This window comes from Montipora foliosa, chromosome 1, assembly GCF_036669935.1.
Source record: "Montipora foliosa isolate CH-2021 chromosome 1, ASM3666993v2, whole genome shotgun sequence".
NCBI lineage: Eukaryota > Metazoa > Cnidaria > Anthozoa > Scleractinia > Acroporidae > Montipora > Montipora foliosa.
Genome location: NC_090869.1, coordinates 65777569 through 65797568, shown reverse-complemented (window position 1 = coordinate 65797568; position 20000 = coordinate 65777569). Strand labels below are relative to the sequence as shown.

At 38.6% G+C, this 20000-nt stretch overlaps 1 protein-coding gene and 1 long non-coding RNA gene across 8 annotated transcripts in view; one reads left to right on the top strand and one right to left on the bottom strand.

Annotated features, from left to right (window-relative positions):
• Positions 1 to 2924: 2924 nt before the first annotated feature.
• LOC138005338 (uncharacterized) lies at positions 2925 to 5300 on the bottom strand. The gene is made up of 2 exons (XR_011123819.1): positions 5076 to 5300; positions 2925 to 4508 (listed from the first exon to the last, which is right to left on the bottom strand). It is a non-coding gene; the product is annotated as an uncharacterized lncRNA (long non-coding RNA).
• Positions 5301 to 5441: 141 nt separating this feature from the next.
• The window catches only part of LOC138005287 (death domain-containing ATP nucleosidase-like), a 15316-nt gene continuing 757 nt past the window's right edge, over positions 5442 to 20000 (top strand). The window contains exons 1-6 of one of the 7 annotated variants that reach the window (XR_011123817.1): positions 5442 to 5559; positions 15197 to 15296; positions 15377 to 16132; positions 16344 to 16426; positions 16775 to 16925; positions 18810 to 20000. The exon at positions 18810 to 20000 is cut by the window's right edge and continues 757 nt beyond it. Coding sequence is in view for 5 of the 7 variants with exons in the window: in XM_068851539.1 (XP_068707640.1) it covers positions 15406 to 16132; positions 18810 to 18994 (912 nt within the window). In the remaining 2 variants the exon portion in view is untranslated. Of the gene's footprint in view, positions 5560 to 6164; positions 6301 to 13358; positions 13410 to 15196; positions 15297 to 15376; positions 16133 to 16343; positions 16427 to 16774; positions 16926 to 18809 lie in introns of those variants that run through there. The other 6 variants (XR_011123818.1, XM_068851558.1, XM_068851547.1 and 3 more) reach the window with 6 other exon arrangements.

Sequence of the window (20000 nt, the reverse complement as noted above, 5' to 3'; positions counted from 1 at the left end):
CTAAATGTACAAAAATCATCATTAGATGTTCCAAATAAGCTAATTAAAATTGCTGCAGAGCCATTATGGAAGCCCCCAGCACACATATATATCCACCTGATAAAAACTGGGATAGGACTTTTATTTTTTTTCTCTGCATTTACCTTAACATGGTAGTAACCACTTCAAAAGCTAATTGCTATCCTAGACCCTGGTTACTTCCACATAATTTTTATTCTTTCTATAGCCGTATGAAAAATATGATTCTCTTCTCATATTTATCTATAATACTGATGTAAATTAATTCTGTAAATAATGCACAAATAAAGTTAATTGATTGATTTAATTTGACAGTTTAATGATCTGTTGGTTGTTAAAAGACCCTTTTTTGTTTAAAAAAAAAAAAAAAAGAGAATAGAATGGGGTTACTTGAAAAAATGAGGACTTGAAAGATCACATGAAAGTGAGCACCTTTATTACATCCTTGCAAGGAAAGATGAGCAAATCTCCAATACAACAAAACTTTCCTGAGTTCAACAGATTTTTATTCTGCTGCTCTTTACAAATCTATGTATATAACCAGGAAGTCAATAGTTCTTACCAATATAGGAAATTTTCCCTTCATCTATCAGTACGGCTTATATTTACGGCAGGTACAAAACACAGGTCACAGGTCATTGTTTTACCAATACAAGAAGTATCCTAAACATTCATAAAAGCTACATTCATAAAAGCTAACCCTAGGCCTAATTAGGCCTAAAAAAAGTTTTTACGAAGGTTAGCTTTTATGAATGTTTAGGATCGATACTTTCTCTATTGGTAAAACAATGACGTGTGACCTGTGTTTTGTACCCGCCGTTATATTTAAATCCTCTGGTCAGTGCAATGGTCAGTGCAATTTCCATAAACGCTTCTGTGTGTCCATGAACAAATTTTACCGTGTCATCGTTAGACGTAATACATGTAGTATCCTGATTACTTTGCTTGAAAGCGAATATGAAAAGAAACAGCAAGAATATAGCTATCGATCCCTGACTCTTTCTCGACGGTCCACCACAAAATGCACAACGAAACCCGTTGGTAAAATATTAGACAAGCTTGCAATCGTGTTTGAAGGGGCGACGGCCTTCAAGGCCGCTTGTATTCTCTTTTTAACTCTAAATCACCTATCTCCAGCGAAGTGAAAACACATGTCAAAGCCTCTTCAAATTGGTTTACTTGAAGGATACACTCTCTCCTCTCCCTCAGGATTAGTTTCTGAGCATGAGCAGATGTGCGGGCCAAAATTACACATGCGTTACCGGATGTCCATGATTTATGGACATCCGGTAATGGCTGCTACCAAGAGCCATTCGTTTCTCCGACCAAGTGACCAAAAGAAACGCTTTGGGGACGACAAGTTCACTGGCGAAAAATGTCTGATTGGTCGAGGCCTTGTCATGTGACTTCAATACCTCAATTTAAACATGGCTGCCATTCGGTGTTTGTTAGATCTCCGTCGACAATAAAAAGACTCTTTTTCAGGTCAGTAAAACGGACGAATGTTTGACTGCATACTTGCGTTTCTATGCCAGCGAGATTCTCTTTTGAGCCAACAGTGCTACGAGGGAAATTTCTTTAAAAATTTCAAGGCCAACGCGAGTCTCGGTTGCTGTGACAGTGTTCGAGTGGAAATTCGTTTGTGGAGCTTACCAGCTAATGGACTACCATCTTGATTTCAATTCATGCGTTTATCTTTCAAAAAGTGGAACAAAAAAGATACTACTAAATTTCCAAATGGTTTCTCTTCCAACTAAATAGTTACACGATGTTTCCGCGGGGGCCCGCATCTAACAGAAAATGTTAAGACTTTCGCTTTTTTTTTTTTCAAAATTAAGTCATTCAAGTGGTCCATAGAGGAAAATTTATTAAGATCGAGGGGAAAATTTAGAAATGTATTTCAGTCGTTCAAAAATAAGGAAACCTTTTAGTTGCAATTATATATTGTTATAGTTGTTCCAAGCAAAATGCCAATTGTTTGCTTCCCTCCAAATTATAGAAATAAACACAGATTAGGTTAACTCTGAATGGCCAAAACAACAACATTCTTAGTTGAGAATTTGATTCAGAAATCCATCTTACTAGCAGGGAGAATTTTACTGTAACAAAATATTACTTAACTGCTAATAAGGCACTTTCACCACATTGACAACAAAAATACTTAATCAGGAATTGATTTTATTTTCTAGCAATAAAACAGCAGGAGGATATAAAATTAGGTATCTTCAAAGTTTAGAAAACTTGTTGAAGGTGATTCAGTGCCAACCTCCAAAACGTTTCACAAATTTCATGCTGGCCTACTAAGGACAACAAATTATTTAACCTCTCTTTGCGGACTCTGGTTGCAACACAACTGCTTCAATAATTTTAATCCCCTTGCATTAGATTTAACTTTAAAAAAACCATAACTTCGTATAATTTTCTGTAATAATTGTTCAAAGACATTGAGCAAAAGCATACAAAGCTACATTTGAAAGGTGCATAATCCCATGTTGCAGTTTTCTGGATAAGACTTCACAGAAATAACTCCTGTTACCTTTCCATATGTAAAGAGGTCCCATGATTTATGAGTCAATGAGTCAATGAGACACACAGTCAATATTATATATTAGCAATAATTTATTGATTAAGCCTAAGCCCTTGTTTCAGTGATCAGGCCTAAGCAGGGTTAGGTTAAATTTTAGCTTTCATTTTATGGGTTAGGGTAACTGCACTAACTCATTGACTCATGACTCATTGACTCATAAATCATATGTAAAAAATAAAATGTATTTCAACATTAGATGCAATTTAGCAATTGCTGTAAATAATAGTAATCATTCCTACCATTTCAAAGGATGAATAAATTAAAGTTGAATGCAGTAAGTGTCAGAAGTAAAAAAAAGTGGTCCAATTTATTTAAGCTGTAATCAATTTCCATCCTTGCTTTAGTCCCTGGATAGTGTTAAACAATGGTGGTGAAGTGAACAAACTACCCCAAGGGGGATTCCCTTGCAAAAATGACAGGGGTTCTTGTTGTTCCTTTTTGGAGAAAAATTTGTGGTTTTGTACTGCTTATGATACTGAAACCAAACAGCTGGCAGAGTTGCTGCAGTCATTTAAGGCTATCAATCTGAAAAATGAATGGAACTGTAGAACAATTTGATAAGAGAGCAAATAACGTTTACTTATGAATTATAAAATGCCAGTTATTTGTCAATTTAGAACTGGTTCCTCTAAGGGGTCAGATTTCTTTAGCCTACATCCACAAAACAAGATTCTGTTACCTTTAAGGACCCCTCCTGAGCAAACTGCATCCTCATGTTTGGATTCTCATTGATTTAATGACTTTAACGATATTATGCAAATTTGTCCTACAATAATACTCAAATACCATAAAAGTATTTTTAACCTAACTTTTGCAAAGTTTTCTCCTTGAGCCACCAGCTTCAACTTTGATACTTTGTTCTAAAAGCCAATGCAGTTGTATAGCAATGGTGGAGGTGATGATTAAACACTTTGTTTTTGTGCAAATGAAGAAAAAGAAAGTCAAAGTAACGATGGAATTTAATTAATTAACCCTTTCACCCCTAAACCGGCCATACTTGGTATTTTACTCTGTCTAAAGCCAGAGTATTTTGCTCTGTCTAACACCAGATGATTTTACTCGTCAATGGGGAACCCCATGGAGTCAACAGTCTTACAGTACTTCTCAACATAAAGAAAATGAATTCTGTGGACTTGAACATTCCCAAATAGAAATGCCGTATATTCCAAATATGGTTGCGTGAACTCTTCAAGATTTACCTGCTTCAGGAACTTCAAATCAATGAATATTTTGAATATTTTTCCTGAACTCCTGCAAACTTTGTTTGCCCTTCAAAAAAGTAACATTCAGAAATAATGCAAATACAACTGAGGCTGTTTTGCATTATCTACAAGACAAGACAACAATATCCTTTATTCAAACACAATCAATATTAAAGCAATAACACATGCTTGTGGGGTCATGTGCTAACTATAATAAAGATACACTACAGGACATAAAAGCTTAAAACTAACTACAGTATGTGACAGACATAGGATATCTACACATAAGAAATGAGAAAAATAAATCGATTGCTATCCAAAAGATCATATTGCAAATACACCAAAAGGTAACGGTTGATTGACAACTTCCTTGTGCAAAATGGTAGAGCATGTTTGAAGTCCAGCAGGACCAAGATGAGAAGTTATGATAAAAACTCTAAACATATTTTTTACCAAAATTATTTTACTACCATCAACCCCAATGAGACCTTATGCATGGGACACTGTTTCTAGCTGCAGCTCCAAATCACATAATATATTAATAAATTTTGCCACAAGAAAAGAGCAAACATGTGGGGTGTAAGCAAAAAACGTCCAAGGCAATAAAGCTTCCTTTCAGCCTTTTCAGGAACAACTATCCACTGTCAACCATACTTGACTCAAAACAGAATTTCCTTGATCCAACAACACATGACAGTCCCCTAAAACCAAAATTACATCATTAATTAAAGCTTCCAGAAAACAATAGTCTAAAAAAACCTGAATCTATAGATACCTATATACATCTGTACCTACAAGTCTGTTCTTCCAAACATTATTTTAACTAACATGGATTTTGATAACTCAAATTAATTGCAAATCCATAACTTGGTAACTACCGTACTTGAACGCAAGGATCGTTGAGTTGTGACTGCTAAAAAGTATAATAACTTAGACATTCACCAGAAAAGGGAATATAAATGACCTTAAAAGCAGCTATTTAAAATATTTGATACTAGGGTTACGTTCCCAATGAGACAATCACATTCAAAATCAAATTCATATCTGATCGAATCATTGATCATTCATGTAGAGGTGCCGATCGTAAGGTGTAACGCAGAAAAAAATAACCTTCACGTTGAACAATATTGCCATTTCCCTGCCACCTGGTACAAGCCAATTCACACCTGAACGGAAACCTTAGGAATCCTCCTTTCTGCACATTACAGTAACTTTTTGTACCCGGTGGCAACAAACTTTCCACATTAAAAATTGCGCAAAAAACTCACCTGTTTCGCAGCTCTTTTCCCACGAAATAAAATTTTCCAGGAGCAAATTTTCCGAGGATGCTGGTTGGATTGGACTTTCAAACGATTTACACAACATAGACGTTCTCTAAGAATACATTCCACTTGAAACTGGCGTTAAAACTAGCCTTGATCGCTCTAAAAAGAACGGAAACCAACAAGCTACCTATTCTCAACCGGCAGCCATTTTTCTGTTCTTCTCGGGAGTGCTTTTTTCACGAGAGCCAATGATAGTCCCGGAAACGCGTCACGTGGGATATCGCGCGACTCATGCGCAGACATTTTTCGCCAGTGAAGACGACAAGAATTCAATGAATATCACGCATGACCCGCGAAAGTTATCCGCTGTGTGACCCACGCGAGGATCATAGCTGCGAGGATCATAATTTGTCCACTACAAGTATTTAATCACGCGATGTCAAAAGATGAGAGATGACACTATTCTGCTCTTTTAGACATAGTTAAGGTAAGATCACGGTCTACAACGGGCTAATTTGCTTGTTTTCTGCTCGGATGTAACATATTTAAAAGCTAAAATGTGTTATGTAAAGTGTTATGACATTGTCAGACCTTCTCAAAAAGGAAGTCTCGAGAAATTACTCATGTTACAGTTAATTTTAGCGGAACTCGCGATGTCTAATTTACCGGACCTTAAAGCTTACTGCTAGTGAAAAATGAAAACGAAACAGTCAGTTTTGACATGATAGGGAGAAAGAAAGAAAAGATTACCTCCCTGCTGTAAGGACATTTCAAATTCATCAACGCTACCTTGATTATTCGCTCTGCACGAGGAAGCGGAACAAAATTTGTTCGCGTGTCCGAGGCGATGGATAATATAGTCGTTTTATACAGAGGGCTTCCGTTGCTTAAACTCTTTTCCCTAGCCCGCACCGAAAATGAATCTTAAAGAATCATTTCTTGTAAGATTCGTAGCGCAGCGTCCTTTTCATCGATCGCGCTGAAATTTGGCGTGTTTACTGGGGAGATATATCCCCAGTTTCCCTGAAAATCTCGGCTTTCTAGCTTTCATGACGCCTACATGACCTCCATTCTAATTCAGGCAATTTTCAATCGATCGCCGAGCTCTCGCGAAGCGTTTTTTCTAAAGTTTTTCAGCCAAAAAATTACACTACATGCTTCGGAATAGATAAAGAAAAGGATTTGTGGTTCATTGGATGGGATTTCAAGCGTTAAAATCGCTGAAAAGGTAAGATTAATTATTTAGCGAAGCAATTGCGTGTCTGCGAGCACATGTCCTGTGATCTCACAGAATTGTGTTTTTCCTCAAAATATTCGCTTCTTTTCGCTTTCGCTCGCACATATTTACCTTTATTACATGTCCAGTGAATAGTCTTATCCTCTGGGATGAATTTTCCGTCGAAAAATCGGTTATTTGGGTGGTTTTTGGTAAACAGATGTTCATTATTCGTAATGCGATCGCTTCCGTTGCCGTTAGCAACGGGTCGCAAATTTGCCTTGTCATCACCTTATCACATTACGCATTGATCGCTAATCCGATTATCTGAAAAAAATCCAAAAATATTCGTGCCTCATCAGTTTTCGGTCAAATTTATGGCCAAACGAGATGCTTCCGTGAAGCATACACTGGGTTGCCTGTGGTACGTGTTACAGAAAATCAGAAGGCACCGAATTGTGTGGTATTGAACTACAGCATTCCAGTCTCTGAAGAATAACAAATAAAAGAGAAGCGAGAAACATTGGCTTCTGGGCTGACATGTTGATAATTTTCAAGTTCCCTCACAACTTCTTAACACCACAAGTTTAAGCGTGCTCTCTGAGCATCTGACAGCTTTGTAATACCAAAGCTACTGAACCCCTGTCCGGCGGGGTTAGTATCTCGATGGGAGACCAAAACAATATACCCCTCATAAAACAGAAGCATCGGGTCGAAAATATTATTACCGCTAACAAATGCGAACTCAGCAGGGTACAGATTTTGTTAGCTTGTTTTCTGCAAAACAAGAACATCATTCTAAAAGCTTATTCTACGCAAAAAGTAGGTTCTGGAGGTAATTTTGAGAGTGGAAATCAAGGTTACGCGGCAGACGGCAAATACAAACTCACGATTTAATCAAGTTAACACACCAGAGAGACGCTAACCTCAAAACTATCCAGTTAAGCTCGCATATCACAAAATATTATGAATTCATAAAGACCACCTTTTCCAGCGAACAATTTTTTGAAACAACCAACATATTTGCTATTAGAGGCAAAAACCCCTCGTATTTCATTACGTGCGTGAAGAGAAGAAACTCAATCGTGTCAAATATGCGCAATATTGCAACGAACTAAATTTCAGGATCAAACCGTTTCCATGAACAACCTTTTCCTTGAATAATGAAGCACAAAATACACGACAAGCTTTCTTTCAAATAATTCTTGGCTGTCACATTTCCAATTATTTTTTTTACCTGAAGACTGTGTAGAGTTGATCACAGATCCAGGTAAGGTGTTCGATTCCTTCTGCTGTTGTTTGACCCATAAGTTACCATTTGGTTTCAGTGTTCTATATAACAGCACACTTGGTAAAATATTATTTTAGAAATACAGCTCACTTTGATTTCGGCTCGACGGGCGATAGATTGTTGTCGAAGTCCATTACTCGTCGCTTTTGAGATTCCAGGTGTTGGTTTTTCACCGCCTGCCTAGTTTATCCAACTGACTTTCCATTATTGAGCTCCATAAGGGTATATTTTGTTTAAGGATCCACTGAAACGCCATTCGCGTTACATGACTTTCGACGCCATTGCAGGCTAAGTTAATAATTCTACTGTGTCCACCAGAGAAATCTACGCATTTCCACTACCCTCTCGATCCTAAGAAAATACGCGCAGAAGGCTCTATGCACAAAGACACCACTTACCAGGGGAGTGACAGGCAAGACTTTTACCGACACGGAAAAAAAAAACAAAATAAAATAAAGTAAACTAGATGCTTCTGTGAAGCATACACTGGCTTGCCTGTGGTACGTGCTACAGAAAATCAGAAGGCACTGAATTGTGTGGTATTGAAATACAGCATTCCAGTCTCTGAAGAATAACAAATAAAAGAGAAGCGAGAAACATTGGCTTCTGGGCTGACATGTTGATAATTTTCAAGTTCCCTCACAACTTCTTTTCACCACAAGTGTGCCCTATGAGCATCCGAAAACTTTGTAATACTAAACTTCACTGAAGTCAAGCCCTGTTTCGCGGGGTTAGTGTTGGGATGGGAGACCAAAACAATAAACCCCTCATAAAAAACAGAAACATCTGACCGAAAATACTATTAACGCTAACAAATGCTGATGATGAAAAAGCAAATAAATATTGATATACAGTTTTCAGAAAGAGCAGAAGGAAGTTTCCCGGACGGTCGATCGAGAATAAAATATTTACGACATGAAAACAACATTAATTTTGAACCTTGAATATAGATCGTTTTCACTGTCACGCAATAAAAAAAATAAATCAAAAACTATCCAGTGCAAAACGCTAAGAAATTGTTATCTTATAGAAGATAAAGAAATAAGACACTTGTCCAAGTTTTAGGCCTCTGCGTTTCCCCAAACTTCAGATATTCGTCGAAATGTTTCGCAGGCCGGAAAATAGTGTAAACATCTGGAACTGACTTTGGCTATCTAGGCGACTGATTATCACTACTAAAAAAACAAGCATTTACATAAGCACTTTTCCTAATGCTCTAACTTCTAAAAGGGCTCAAAATCATGAGATAAGTATATATTTTTCAACAAACTTGATCGTAGCTTTGTGTCACGCACCTACATAATCGGGAAATTCAAAATGCTCTGGTTTCCAAACGAAGCACGCTATTGAGCTGTGAAATTGTCAACAGATATAGATATGCCGCCTCCTATGCCTGATGAGGATAAAAACTTTGGTGGATCTTTAGTTTTAGATTTTGGAAGGTGATGACGTCACGTGAAAACGATCTATAGAATATAAAAAGTTACGATCAGCGACAAACATTTTGGGAGATTTTTGCTACGTTCAAGTAAATTGCAAAATCGAAAGTGACATGGCCGGAATTCAGCGGGCGCCGTGATTATGTTACCGCGGCATGTTTACTAGCCAAACAGTGAAGCATCTGTGTCAAATGATGGCAAGATACCGGGTTTTTGTAAGTTTCTTTTTCTGTCAAGTGTTATAAAGTTTGACAATGAAATGAGCGAAGTCAAAACAAAGATCACAATCGCCCAACTCTTGTTTATGCAAAGTCAAAATTTACTCTCCAAGACGCGTACGACGTTATTTATCACCAGGTAATTCCATCATTTTGGAAATACCAGCTACTTTATTATTCATCTGCGTCACAAGTTTTCACTGATTTTGGGCCTCATTTTGTTGAAACTCCAGCACACTTCCAACAGGCCTGTGAACCCTTCCTGCTTACAGAGCAATACTAAAAAACCTCTCCCATATCACATTTGAACCTTAAGCTCGAAAATTCAATACACAACATGATATTATAATTCACAAAGGCAGAAAATACCACAGAATCCTTTTCCAGCGAAAATTTTATTGAAACAAACAACATATTTGCTCTTAGAGGCGAAAACCTCTTCCTATTTGATTGCGTGCGTGAAGACAAGAAACTCAATTGCGTCAAATTACCATGTACTTCAGGTAAATACTGCTCACTTTGATTTCGTCTCGACGGGCGATAGATTGTTCTCGAAGTCCAGTGCTCGTCGCTTTTGAGATTCCTGCCTATTTTATCCAACTGACTTTCTATTATTGAGCTCCATAAGGGTATATTTTGTTCAAGGATCTACTAAAACGCCATTCGCGTTACATGACTTTCGACGCCATTGCAGGCTAAGTTAATGATTCTACTGTGTCCACCAGAGAAATCTACGCATTTCCACTACCCTCTCGATCCTAAGAAAATACTCGCAGAAGGCTCTATCCACAAAGACACCACTTACCAGGGGAGTGACAGGCAAGACTTTTACCGACACGGAAAAAAAGAAAAAAAAACTAAAAAAAAAAAAAGAAAACAAACAAACTAAACGCAGACCTTGACTGGGTTTGCCCATAGGCAACCCAGTAAAAAGCTGATAAATTGAAGAAAATTTTATTTTCCAGCCAAAAATTCGTAATCAACGCTAAAATGACCAATTTTTGCCTGGAAAACTATTTTTTTTGTTATTTTTCTTAAATTTTTTCGTTCAACTTTCGCTTTTATAAAAGGTTTCAGTTGTCTGTAAATAAGTTATATGCTGTTGGAAAGCTTATTTTCTTAGCTTTAAAATGATGTATTTTTTTCCCCCTAACTTTAAATATTTTTTGAGAAAAATAACTTTTTTTGGCGATGGCAGATTTACCGCGGTTTTCTCGCGGTTGGGAAGGTAGGGAAAAGAGTTTTAAGACTGTAGCAAGGCCGACGCGACGATACAATCGAATATTCCGTGATCTGCCTCGATGGAACAGCCATGCGACAGCAGTGTTATAGAAAGAAGGGAAAAACCCCTCAGGTGACCTTTCAGTTTCTGTATAAAAATTGAATACTCACTTTCCCCTCACTTCCGGAATGCATTTTGGTACACAAGGTATGCTGAGTTTCAGTTACCGGTAATTCTAGCGGTATTTAATCGCCCTCAGTTCAAGCTTGCTGCAGAACTAGCCCTACGGCCCCACTTTAAAATTTCAAGACTTTCTTAATAGCGAGAAAAAATAATCGTGTAGAGAAATAAATATTTATGAAAGTCAAGTAGACTACTGCACGACTGATAAAACAACGAGAAAATGTATTTTTTAGCGATATTTCGGCTAGGCAATGCTAACCTTCATCAGCTTTATTTGGAGATCTAACGAATTTACAAAATATATATACACATGTTGTGAAATAATTAAAAAAGATTTCAAGTGATAACGTGACGTGATACAGCTATTCGATAAACAAAAAGCCAAAATTACAAAAGGATAAAATGCCGTTGAAACACCAATAAATGCCTATATACTTATAATTAATAACGAGATCGTCAAAATTATCCGTCACGTTTGTTTACCCCAAGAGGTTCTGCAGTTTGTGCTTTTTCAATGAGATGGGCTTCTCCAGCTCACGATGATTGATGAGCTTTTCGATAGGAATGAGTAACATGACTATTTGAATGGTTATTGCCAAGACAGTGTTCTGAGAATGCTGTCTGGATATAACTACTAGTGGGACTGAGTACAGGGCGTCTGTGTGCATTAAAACGGTATTTAAGGCGACGTTTGGTTTCCCCGATATACTGAAGATTACATAATTTACACTGAATCATGTAAATAACATTGAAAGTGTTGCAAAATAAGTGGTGAAAATGTTCTATATAGGGGCAGGTGGTGCAGGTTTTACTTCCGCATCAAAAAGAACCGGGAGAATTATTAATTAAATTTAGTCGCTTTTTTTGTTCTTTTTTTTCCTTGTCGGAAAAAGTCTTTCCTGTCCGGCCCCTGCTAAGTGGTGTCTTTGTGCATAGAGTCTTCTGCGCGTATTTTGGTAGGTTTGAGGGGGTAGTAGAAATGCATAGATTTCTCTGGTGGACAGAAGAATTTTTAATAAACGTGCAATGGCGTTTTGGTGGACCTTTAAACAAAATATACCCTTACGGAGCTCAAAAATTGAACGTCAATTGGTTAAGCCCCATTTACACGAGCAATTTTTCCTTGACAAGTCCACTTGTCAAGGAAAACTTGCCGACTGTACACACTAGCAAGTTTTCCTTCACAAGTTTTTCGTTGACAAGTTTTCCTTGGTAGTATAAATGAAAAATATGACGTTTTCCTTGACAAGTGCTGCAAATCAATAATTGCTGGTTTTCACTCACGTGATCAACAGCCATGTTTTTCAACGAAAACAAAAGGAAGCGTTTGCATAATAATAGAGTTAAATTCCCGGAGGATTTGGTCGGGGCACCAACATGGCCTCCTTTTCTTTGTTTAGGGCACCAACATGGCGGTCGTGACGTCATGTGAAAACCGAGAATATCCTTGTCACATTTTCCTTGTTGTCCGTCTACACTAGCAAATTTCTGACTTGACAATTTTTCCTTGTCAAGGAAAAGCTAGCACGCCAGATTTTCCTTGACAAGGAAAATTTGTCCACTATTCCCCATCTACACGAGCAATTTTTCCTTGTCAAGGCAAACTTGTCAAGGAAAAATTGCGCGTGTAAATGGGGCTTTAAACAAGACAGACGGTGAAAAAATAAATATCTGGAATCTTAAAAGCGACGAGTAACGGACTTCGACAACCATCTTTCGCCCGTCGAGCAGAAATCAAAGTGAGCTATATTTCTAACATTTTACCAAGTGTGATGTTATGTACATCACTGAAACCAAATGGAAAATTCTCTGGTAACTTATGGGTTTAACAAAGACAGAGAAGGAATCGAACATCTTAAGTGGATTATCTGGCTATTTATATTTATTTGCACTCAACTCTGCACAGTCATCCGGTAAATAATGAAAATGTCGCTAATTCTTCTTATATTTATTTTGTGCTCAACCCGGCACAGTCTTCAGGTAAAAAACTAATTGGAAATGTCACAGCCAAGAATTATTGAAAGAAATCTTGTTGTCTATTTTGTGCTTCATTATTCAAGAAGAAGGTTCTTCAGGAAAGGATTTACACTGAAATATTATTTTGTTGCGTATGGTGATTTGACACGATTGGGTTTCTTATTTACATGCATGCACTGTTTTTGCCTCTAATAGCAAATATGTTGCTTGTTTCAATAAATATTTCGCTTGAAAGGGTTTTTGTGAGATTTTCCGGCCTTTGTGACATCATATTGTGTAATGTTCGAGCGTAACAAATTTGCATAGGTGGGTTGGAATGTGAATTTTTTATAAAGATGACAGGAATTTTTTCTTTTTGCCAAATGATTAATAGGCCGGTAGCCAAGTTTTTAACGTCAGAAAAAGATCTGTTCTGTCATTAAAGTGTAAAATGAAGTTTATTTGGGAAGCCAACAATGTTTCTTTAAGTTCCTGGTTAATCCAATTTATTGCTACAACTTACTAGTGCGAAGATTGTTTACATTACCATGCTGTTTGGGAATTTTGAGTGTCACGAAATTACATCATATAGCTCCTTTAACACTGAGATTTTTCAACAATATGTCGCTTTAATCTAACCCAAAAACATTCTGATAGTAAAAAAAATTATATTTATTAAACATTTCATTTGCTTTTGTGCTTGTCAATACAGCTGTATTGTGATTTGCGATAAATCGCAAGTCTGTTTTTTTATCTCATAGATGTTTAGATTTTCAAACTCCCTTTTGATTGGCCGCTCAACCTCATGTTGTGTAAGTAGCTCATCCTGAAGTCAAAGTAGATAGGTTTCTCAGGAACCTGACAAAGAAGGCTTCCTGACCCGACAGATGAAATGTAAATAATCAGTTAAATATTACAGAAAAATTAAAAAACCAAAGACGGACGTTTCTTGGCTAAAAAGTGCGTTGTTTTACTCTGAAAACGGCGAACGATTAACGTTCTTTCCCGCAGTTTATTCAGTTGACACGAGATGATCACTTGCTCCCTTATGGTTGCCTAGCACGTGATCAATTTCTTCCTTTTGACAGAACTTGATTCATAGAAATCAGAGACTGCAGAAATTTTAGTGCTTTTACGATCGATTGTCATTAATCTTTCGATGAGAATTCGATTCAGAGTTATATATTAAAACCTATGTTGTTTTTCTTCTTCCGTCTGTCTTTTGGCTTTTACTGTTCACTCCAGGCTTTTACAGTACTTTTTTGGTGCAAACGTAAAGCAAAAACATTTTTTGACCTGTCATCAGATCAAACTGAAAAGAACAGGAATTATGAAGCTGAAACAACAACTTCAGTCCTTCTTTAGTGTGTGCAATAAACGTTTGCTTAGTGCAACTGCAAGACATGCATGACAGGCAGGAAAACGTCCGTCAGAGCAATTTGCAGGTAGTCAGAAGTGACATCTTTTTCTTCGGAAAAGTGTAGTAGGGTAATTTTACGGCAAAAGTTCACTGAAGTTAAACCCTGTCGGGTGGGGTTGGTATCTGGAAGCCGGGAGACCATCAAAAACACGACACCTAATTGCCTTCCGTAGATGCCATATGTATCATAATTCCTTTTTTTCAATCTGAATACTCACATTTACCGGAACCCTGACCATTCATCACTTAAGGAGACATAAACTGATTATGACGGAGGGCGTTGGTTGGGAGAACCTTGATGCTGGTGATGCCATGAAGTTGATGCACTTGTGTAAAGAACGTCTATCGAAAGGATTAATATTTCAAGCTTGCGGAATGAGACTGAAAATGAAAAGTTTGGAGTAAAGAGGTGATGATGTCACAAAAACTAAATTTGTGAAAATCTGGAATTGGTTGAAATTGGCTTAGAGATTATTTTTGCCAAAAATTAGCGTGTTGGTGAAAATCAATCACGAGGTGAGCCAGCGTCATCTGCGCATACAACGTAACAAAACCGAGGTGCGCATGCACTAATGACGTAATTCAAGATGGCGCTCAAAAAGCCTAAAACTTGCTAAAACTCACCCTATGCACAGGATACCCAAGATTAAAAATTGCGTTGTCCTCATGTCAAACCCAATTACTGTATTAGTCTAATAAATTTGCGGTTCAAGTGATTTTCCGTAAAATGTATCCTCGCTTGGTATGTCGTATCCTAAAGTAAGCTAGTTGTCGTTAACCGTGGGTCCCCTCAAGCCGCAATGTATATATTGTGCTTGATTAAAAAAGTAATTAAAATTAAATGAAAAATAAAGAAAACGAAATTCTGAGAGGGTAAACTTGAAGCTTTTCATCTTTACATTTGCTTTTTTCCGGTGTATCTCTGTTATTTTATGGGTGCAGAATCTTACTTCTTTTTCGCCGATAATTGTATAGCCATAACTAAAAGTTCATGAAAGGAAATGAGCCAGTCTTTAAAATAAATCAGACATTTCGAGAGTGTTCCCTCTTCTTCTCGAAACGCCTGGTTTAGTTTAAACACTGGGGCATTTTCTTCAATGAACTTTGAGAACTTTTACGAGTCATTGCGCTTCGCAGTTTTCTCCTATTTTCTTAACACATGGTCATAAATCTGTTCAGTTTCAGGCCGCACCGAGAGAACATCTTCTGATTAAAGATGCACAAATTTTGACCACATATCTATTCGATCAACTGAAAGTAATACGTCGTTATCAATCCGGTAAATCTCCTTTTATCACGACCTATTCTTATTTTGAATGACAAGACGAATGATGATGAAATTGACTTGTTACATTTCAGGTTATACTAAAGGGACTTGAGTTTCACAAATGCCAGACGTTGTGGTCCCTGTGCCGGACGGCACCTTTGAAGTCATCCCTAGCAACCCTCCAGAGCTTGATCTCATGCAACTTAAACCCGCCGACGTAAAAGCAAAATCCGTGCCTTGGAAAGATGTTGAACTAGTACTCCCGATCGATATCATGTTGCTTACCGCAAATGACTGTGAATTTTACAGTTGCCTTCAATATTGCCTGAATCCTGGTTACTTCGAGAGTTATGATAGGGCCGTTGGGTCTGTGTACTTCGGGAAAATGGGAGAAGGAGAAACGAAGCTTAAAATAGCTGTTATTCAGTGCAATGTGGGATCCACCGGTCCTTCGGGTTCCGCAGTTGTTGTTCCAGATGCTGTAAGAATGCTTCGCCCCAAAGCTGTGTTTTGCGTTGGTTACTGTGGTGGGCTAAACAAGGAGAAAGTCAAGTTAGGGGATGTGGTAATCTCGGCGAAGTTAGCGACATACGCGCCCATTAAAGTTAACGAGGATGGGGTCATTGAGCGCGGCGTTCGAGTACCGTCAAGCACAAAGCTCGCCAAGTTGACGATATGTGCCGATTATGGTTGGAAGGCACCTTTGAAAGATCGAAGCGAATTGGAAGTGAAGGTACACAAGAATGCCTTGCTTTTGAGCGGTCCAGAGGAGGTTAATAGCGAGGAAAGGCGCGACAAACTGATCAAGAGATATCCTGATGCTATTGCCATTGAAATGGAAGGCGAAGGTACGAATATAATGAAAAATAACGAATACATTTAGCTATTATTAAATCATTGTTTCAACTTCCACTGAACTACGATCCGCAAATCCCTCTTTTCTTCCCTGTTAGTTTTGCACGTCAATAATGTATTTTTGTAGCTTTCCGTGTCATAAATTTCTAATTTTGTAGTTTCCTTAGGTTTCATGTTTTCAAATAATTCGTTGTTTTCCTTTAGGAGTAACAAATGAATTATATCTAGCTAGAGATCATCTCTCACGACTCAAAATTTAAGGAATCATTCACATCTCGGAGACTAAAGTAAGTTCAGAATATAATTTTGGTGCATTGGTGCATTCATGTTAGCACGAGGAGTGAGCAGGCGCAGTAAGGTTCAAATAGCCAATTTTTGGGTGTAAGAACCCTACGGCGCATGTTCTCCTAGGCAGAGTTTCCCAGAGCCTTGGGTCGACCCGAGGCTCTGGTGACGAAAATGTACCGTCTTGGAAAGATTACAATATTTTCCGGCGCAATTCCCGCGGGAGTTGCGGGGAGGTGAATAGCGAAGGATATTTGGAGGGTGTCTTCGACGCTATCCACTGTTTGAGTATATACTGAATGTATCTATGAAAAACATACCTTTGAACTAAGATTTTTTGATTCTCGCAGCCAAACGTTGCTTAATAACAAACGGCCCGGCGGCCTGAAGGCCCGGAGGCCCGGTGGCCCAGTCCTGATTGTCCACAGTTTTTTTGTCCAGCGGTAAATCCACGCGCATGCACAGATCTACATCGGGTTTGGGCTTGCAAAATGGACGACGGTAAGTTTGAATTCGTTTACCATTTTAATAATAATTTTAATCCTTTTCGATCCGGGTTTACCTCGGTGCAAAAACCTGTGAAACTTTTTCTTTGTTTTTTTTAGCTCGTGGTAGGGTTAGGTTATTGTTTGATGTTTTTTTGCTCTTTTGTTTTCCTTTGTGTTACGTCATCTGTGAGTTTCACAGGTTTTTACACCGAGGATGAGCCTTCGATCCTTTCTTTCGTTGCATGTTGCTAAGTGAAAAACGTAGTCATTCTCTGTTTATTCGTCTGTTTACAGAACCCGATAGAGAGGAAGTCCATTCTCAAACGATGTAAGTTATTTTCAAAGCACAGTTTGAGATTGAAAATTTCATAAGCTAAATAATGAGATATGTGAACTGCGAATTGTCACTGAGTTGCGGTTGTCAGTTTATCAGGCAAATACATTAGGGCCGTTCATACGAGAGAAAATAAGCCGCGGCTTACTCTGGCCGCGGCGTACATAATTCGCGAAAGGAACTATTTATACGAGTATAAACTCCCAGGCCAGGTCAAGCCGCGGCTTGAGAAAGCCGTGAACGTAGATTTTGTGCCATTTATACGGGGTGTTCGCGTCTTATGTAAGCCGCGGCCAGAGTAAGCCGCGGCTTATTTTCTCTCGTATAAACGGCCCTATTCTCACTTTGTAATCAGATGATCTTATGCGGTAATTCTGTGCAATGGCAGGCAACAGTTATGAAAGGCGGTCGATTTGCGTTTGCATGCTTTCTTTGTGTAACTCTGAAACTTAAAAAAAAAGATTCGCAGTTCACATATCTCATTATTTATGATATTTTCACTTTCAAAGTATGGTTTGAAAATAACTTACATCGTTCGATAATGAAAGTCCTCTATTGTGCTATCGGTTTCTGCAGGAACCCATGACCCGGAGCCTACAACTCTACTGTGTTCGTGTAACGGCGTTTTCACAGACCGATTTATTTTTAGATTGAATTTCCCGCGAATGAGACTCCCACAGGAGCCCGATGACCAATTACAAGAAATTAAGATGACGTCATAGGGTCACCGAACCGGAACTGCCTTTGTTTTTTGACCAAATCCGAGGGAAGGGCTAGTCTAAAAATAAACCTACTTGTGAAAACGCCGTTTCACAGACGCTGTATGGAAGTTGCACGCTCCAGATGGGCTCCTGGTTTCTGTAAAGAGACAAATGAACAGAGAACGAAAACGTTATTATCTGAACAACATGCAACAAACAGAAACAAGGATTCGAATGATTAAATGATAAACGAATTCAAACTCACCGTCGTCCATTTTGCGCGCCCAAACCCGATGCAGATCTGTGCATGCGCGTGGATTTCCCTCTGGACAAAAAAAAACTGTGGAAAATCAGAACTGGGCCACCGGTTCGCCGGGCGTCCGGGCCGTCGCAGGCCGTGGGCCGCAGGCCGCTGGGCCGTCGCGGGCCTTGGTCCGTTGGCCGCTGGGCCTGCTTTTAGCTAAACCCCTAGCCATGATGACCTGTGTGGGTAAGGATCTCATGGTTATACACACCAACCATAACTCTTAGAAAATGACCATTCTAAATCAGTTTCTAGAACCAAATATCGCTATAATAGCAATAAGATAAACGAAAGTTCAGACCTAATCACAGAAATGGGCACTTAGACTTAATCTGTAAAATGAGAGTTAAACCTAGGGGACTCGTGGTGGGTAAATCCATGATATCTCTTCCCCTGTGTGCGACACTGGTGAAGATCTCTTCCAACTTGGTAACTACTTGGAGGTGACCATTAAGTTTTGTGAGTTCGTAATGAGCCCGAAAAGGATGTAGTTGTTTACATTATTTTTTTATGGACACTAAAATGAAAGTTTTTCTAATTTGCTTACCTCTTTTTAAGGTCTGTACGCTGCAGCACATAAACTGAACGTGGAATGGGTTGTAGTAAAAGGCGTCTCGGACTTCGCAGCAAAGAAATCTTCAACAGCTGATTGGAAGCCGTTCGCTAGTGCAATGGCAGCTTCAATTACAGCTCATATTTTAAGCGAGCCCTCTGTCTTCCAAAAGTGGCCTCACTGTGCATGATCCGCACTGAAACCATTTAAGGTGGTTCAAACGAGTTTCAAATTTTCAGGCAACGTTCTTATTATAGAAGGATCACTACACTGTATCATGTATTATCAATTTATGGTACCATATGAAACACCAATTATTGCTGAACAAGACGCGGTCATTATTGTGACTTATTATATGGCTCTGTCTCACGAAGACTAGGAACTACCAAGTTCACGAATTTGATTAGCTGAAATCGATATTGACCGCGGTCTAGATTTTCCCATCCAGACCGGCATCTAGACCGGTAATGTTTTGCGGTGAAAAGATGCAAACTAAAATGCAAAAATATTGAGTATTTTCTTCTACCAATATTTATTTATGGAAGTGCCAAACAGCATGATGACAAAAGAGAGGATGAAAAGCAAACTTTGACAGAATTAAGTTCAGCTAATCGCCACTCATCGCCGTTCGCAAGCAAAATGTCAGTTAGTACAAACCAGTTACATTAAACGAATTAAATTGTTCTTGTTGGCCATATAATAAACATCTTATTAACCGAGCTAGGTCGGTCTGTATGGGAGAATCTTGACCTCGGTCGCTGGTACAGACCCCACTGCGTTCGGTCTGTACTGGCGACCTCGGTCAAGATTCTCCAATCCAGACCTCCCGCTCGGTTAATAAGAACTAAGTAATAAGTCACCGTGGCAACGAGGAAGTCCCGTAAAACACACTTTATTTTGTCTTTAGTTATTTATGTCTCAAAACGAACTTAGTTAAAATCCTATTTTTTATTGTTGGAAAGCGATCGGAAGGCCAAGATGAAACTTTCTGCTAATTTTATAAAAGTTGTGAGCAGCGTCTTGGTGGTGCCTCCCAACATGGAGAACGGTCAGTGAATTACAATCAAGTCATTACAAAGGCAATCTGGCTGTGGTCAAGTCAGTTCTTTGTGAGTTTTTTTTGTCTGTACCGTACGTAACGACTCAGACGAGGAGCTTTCCGCTCAAAGCGTGTAAGTTTCCTATGGCAGATTGCC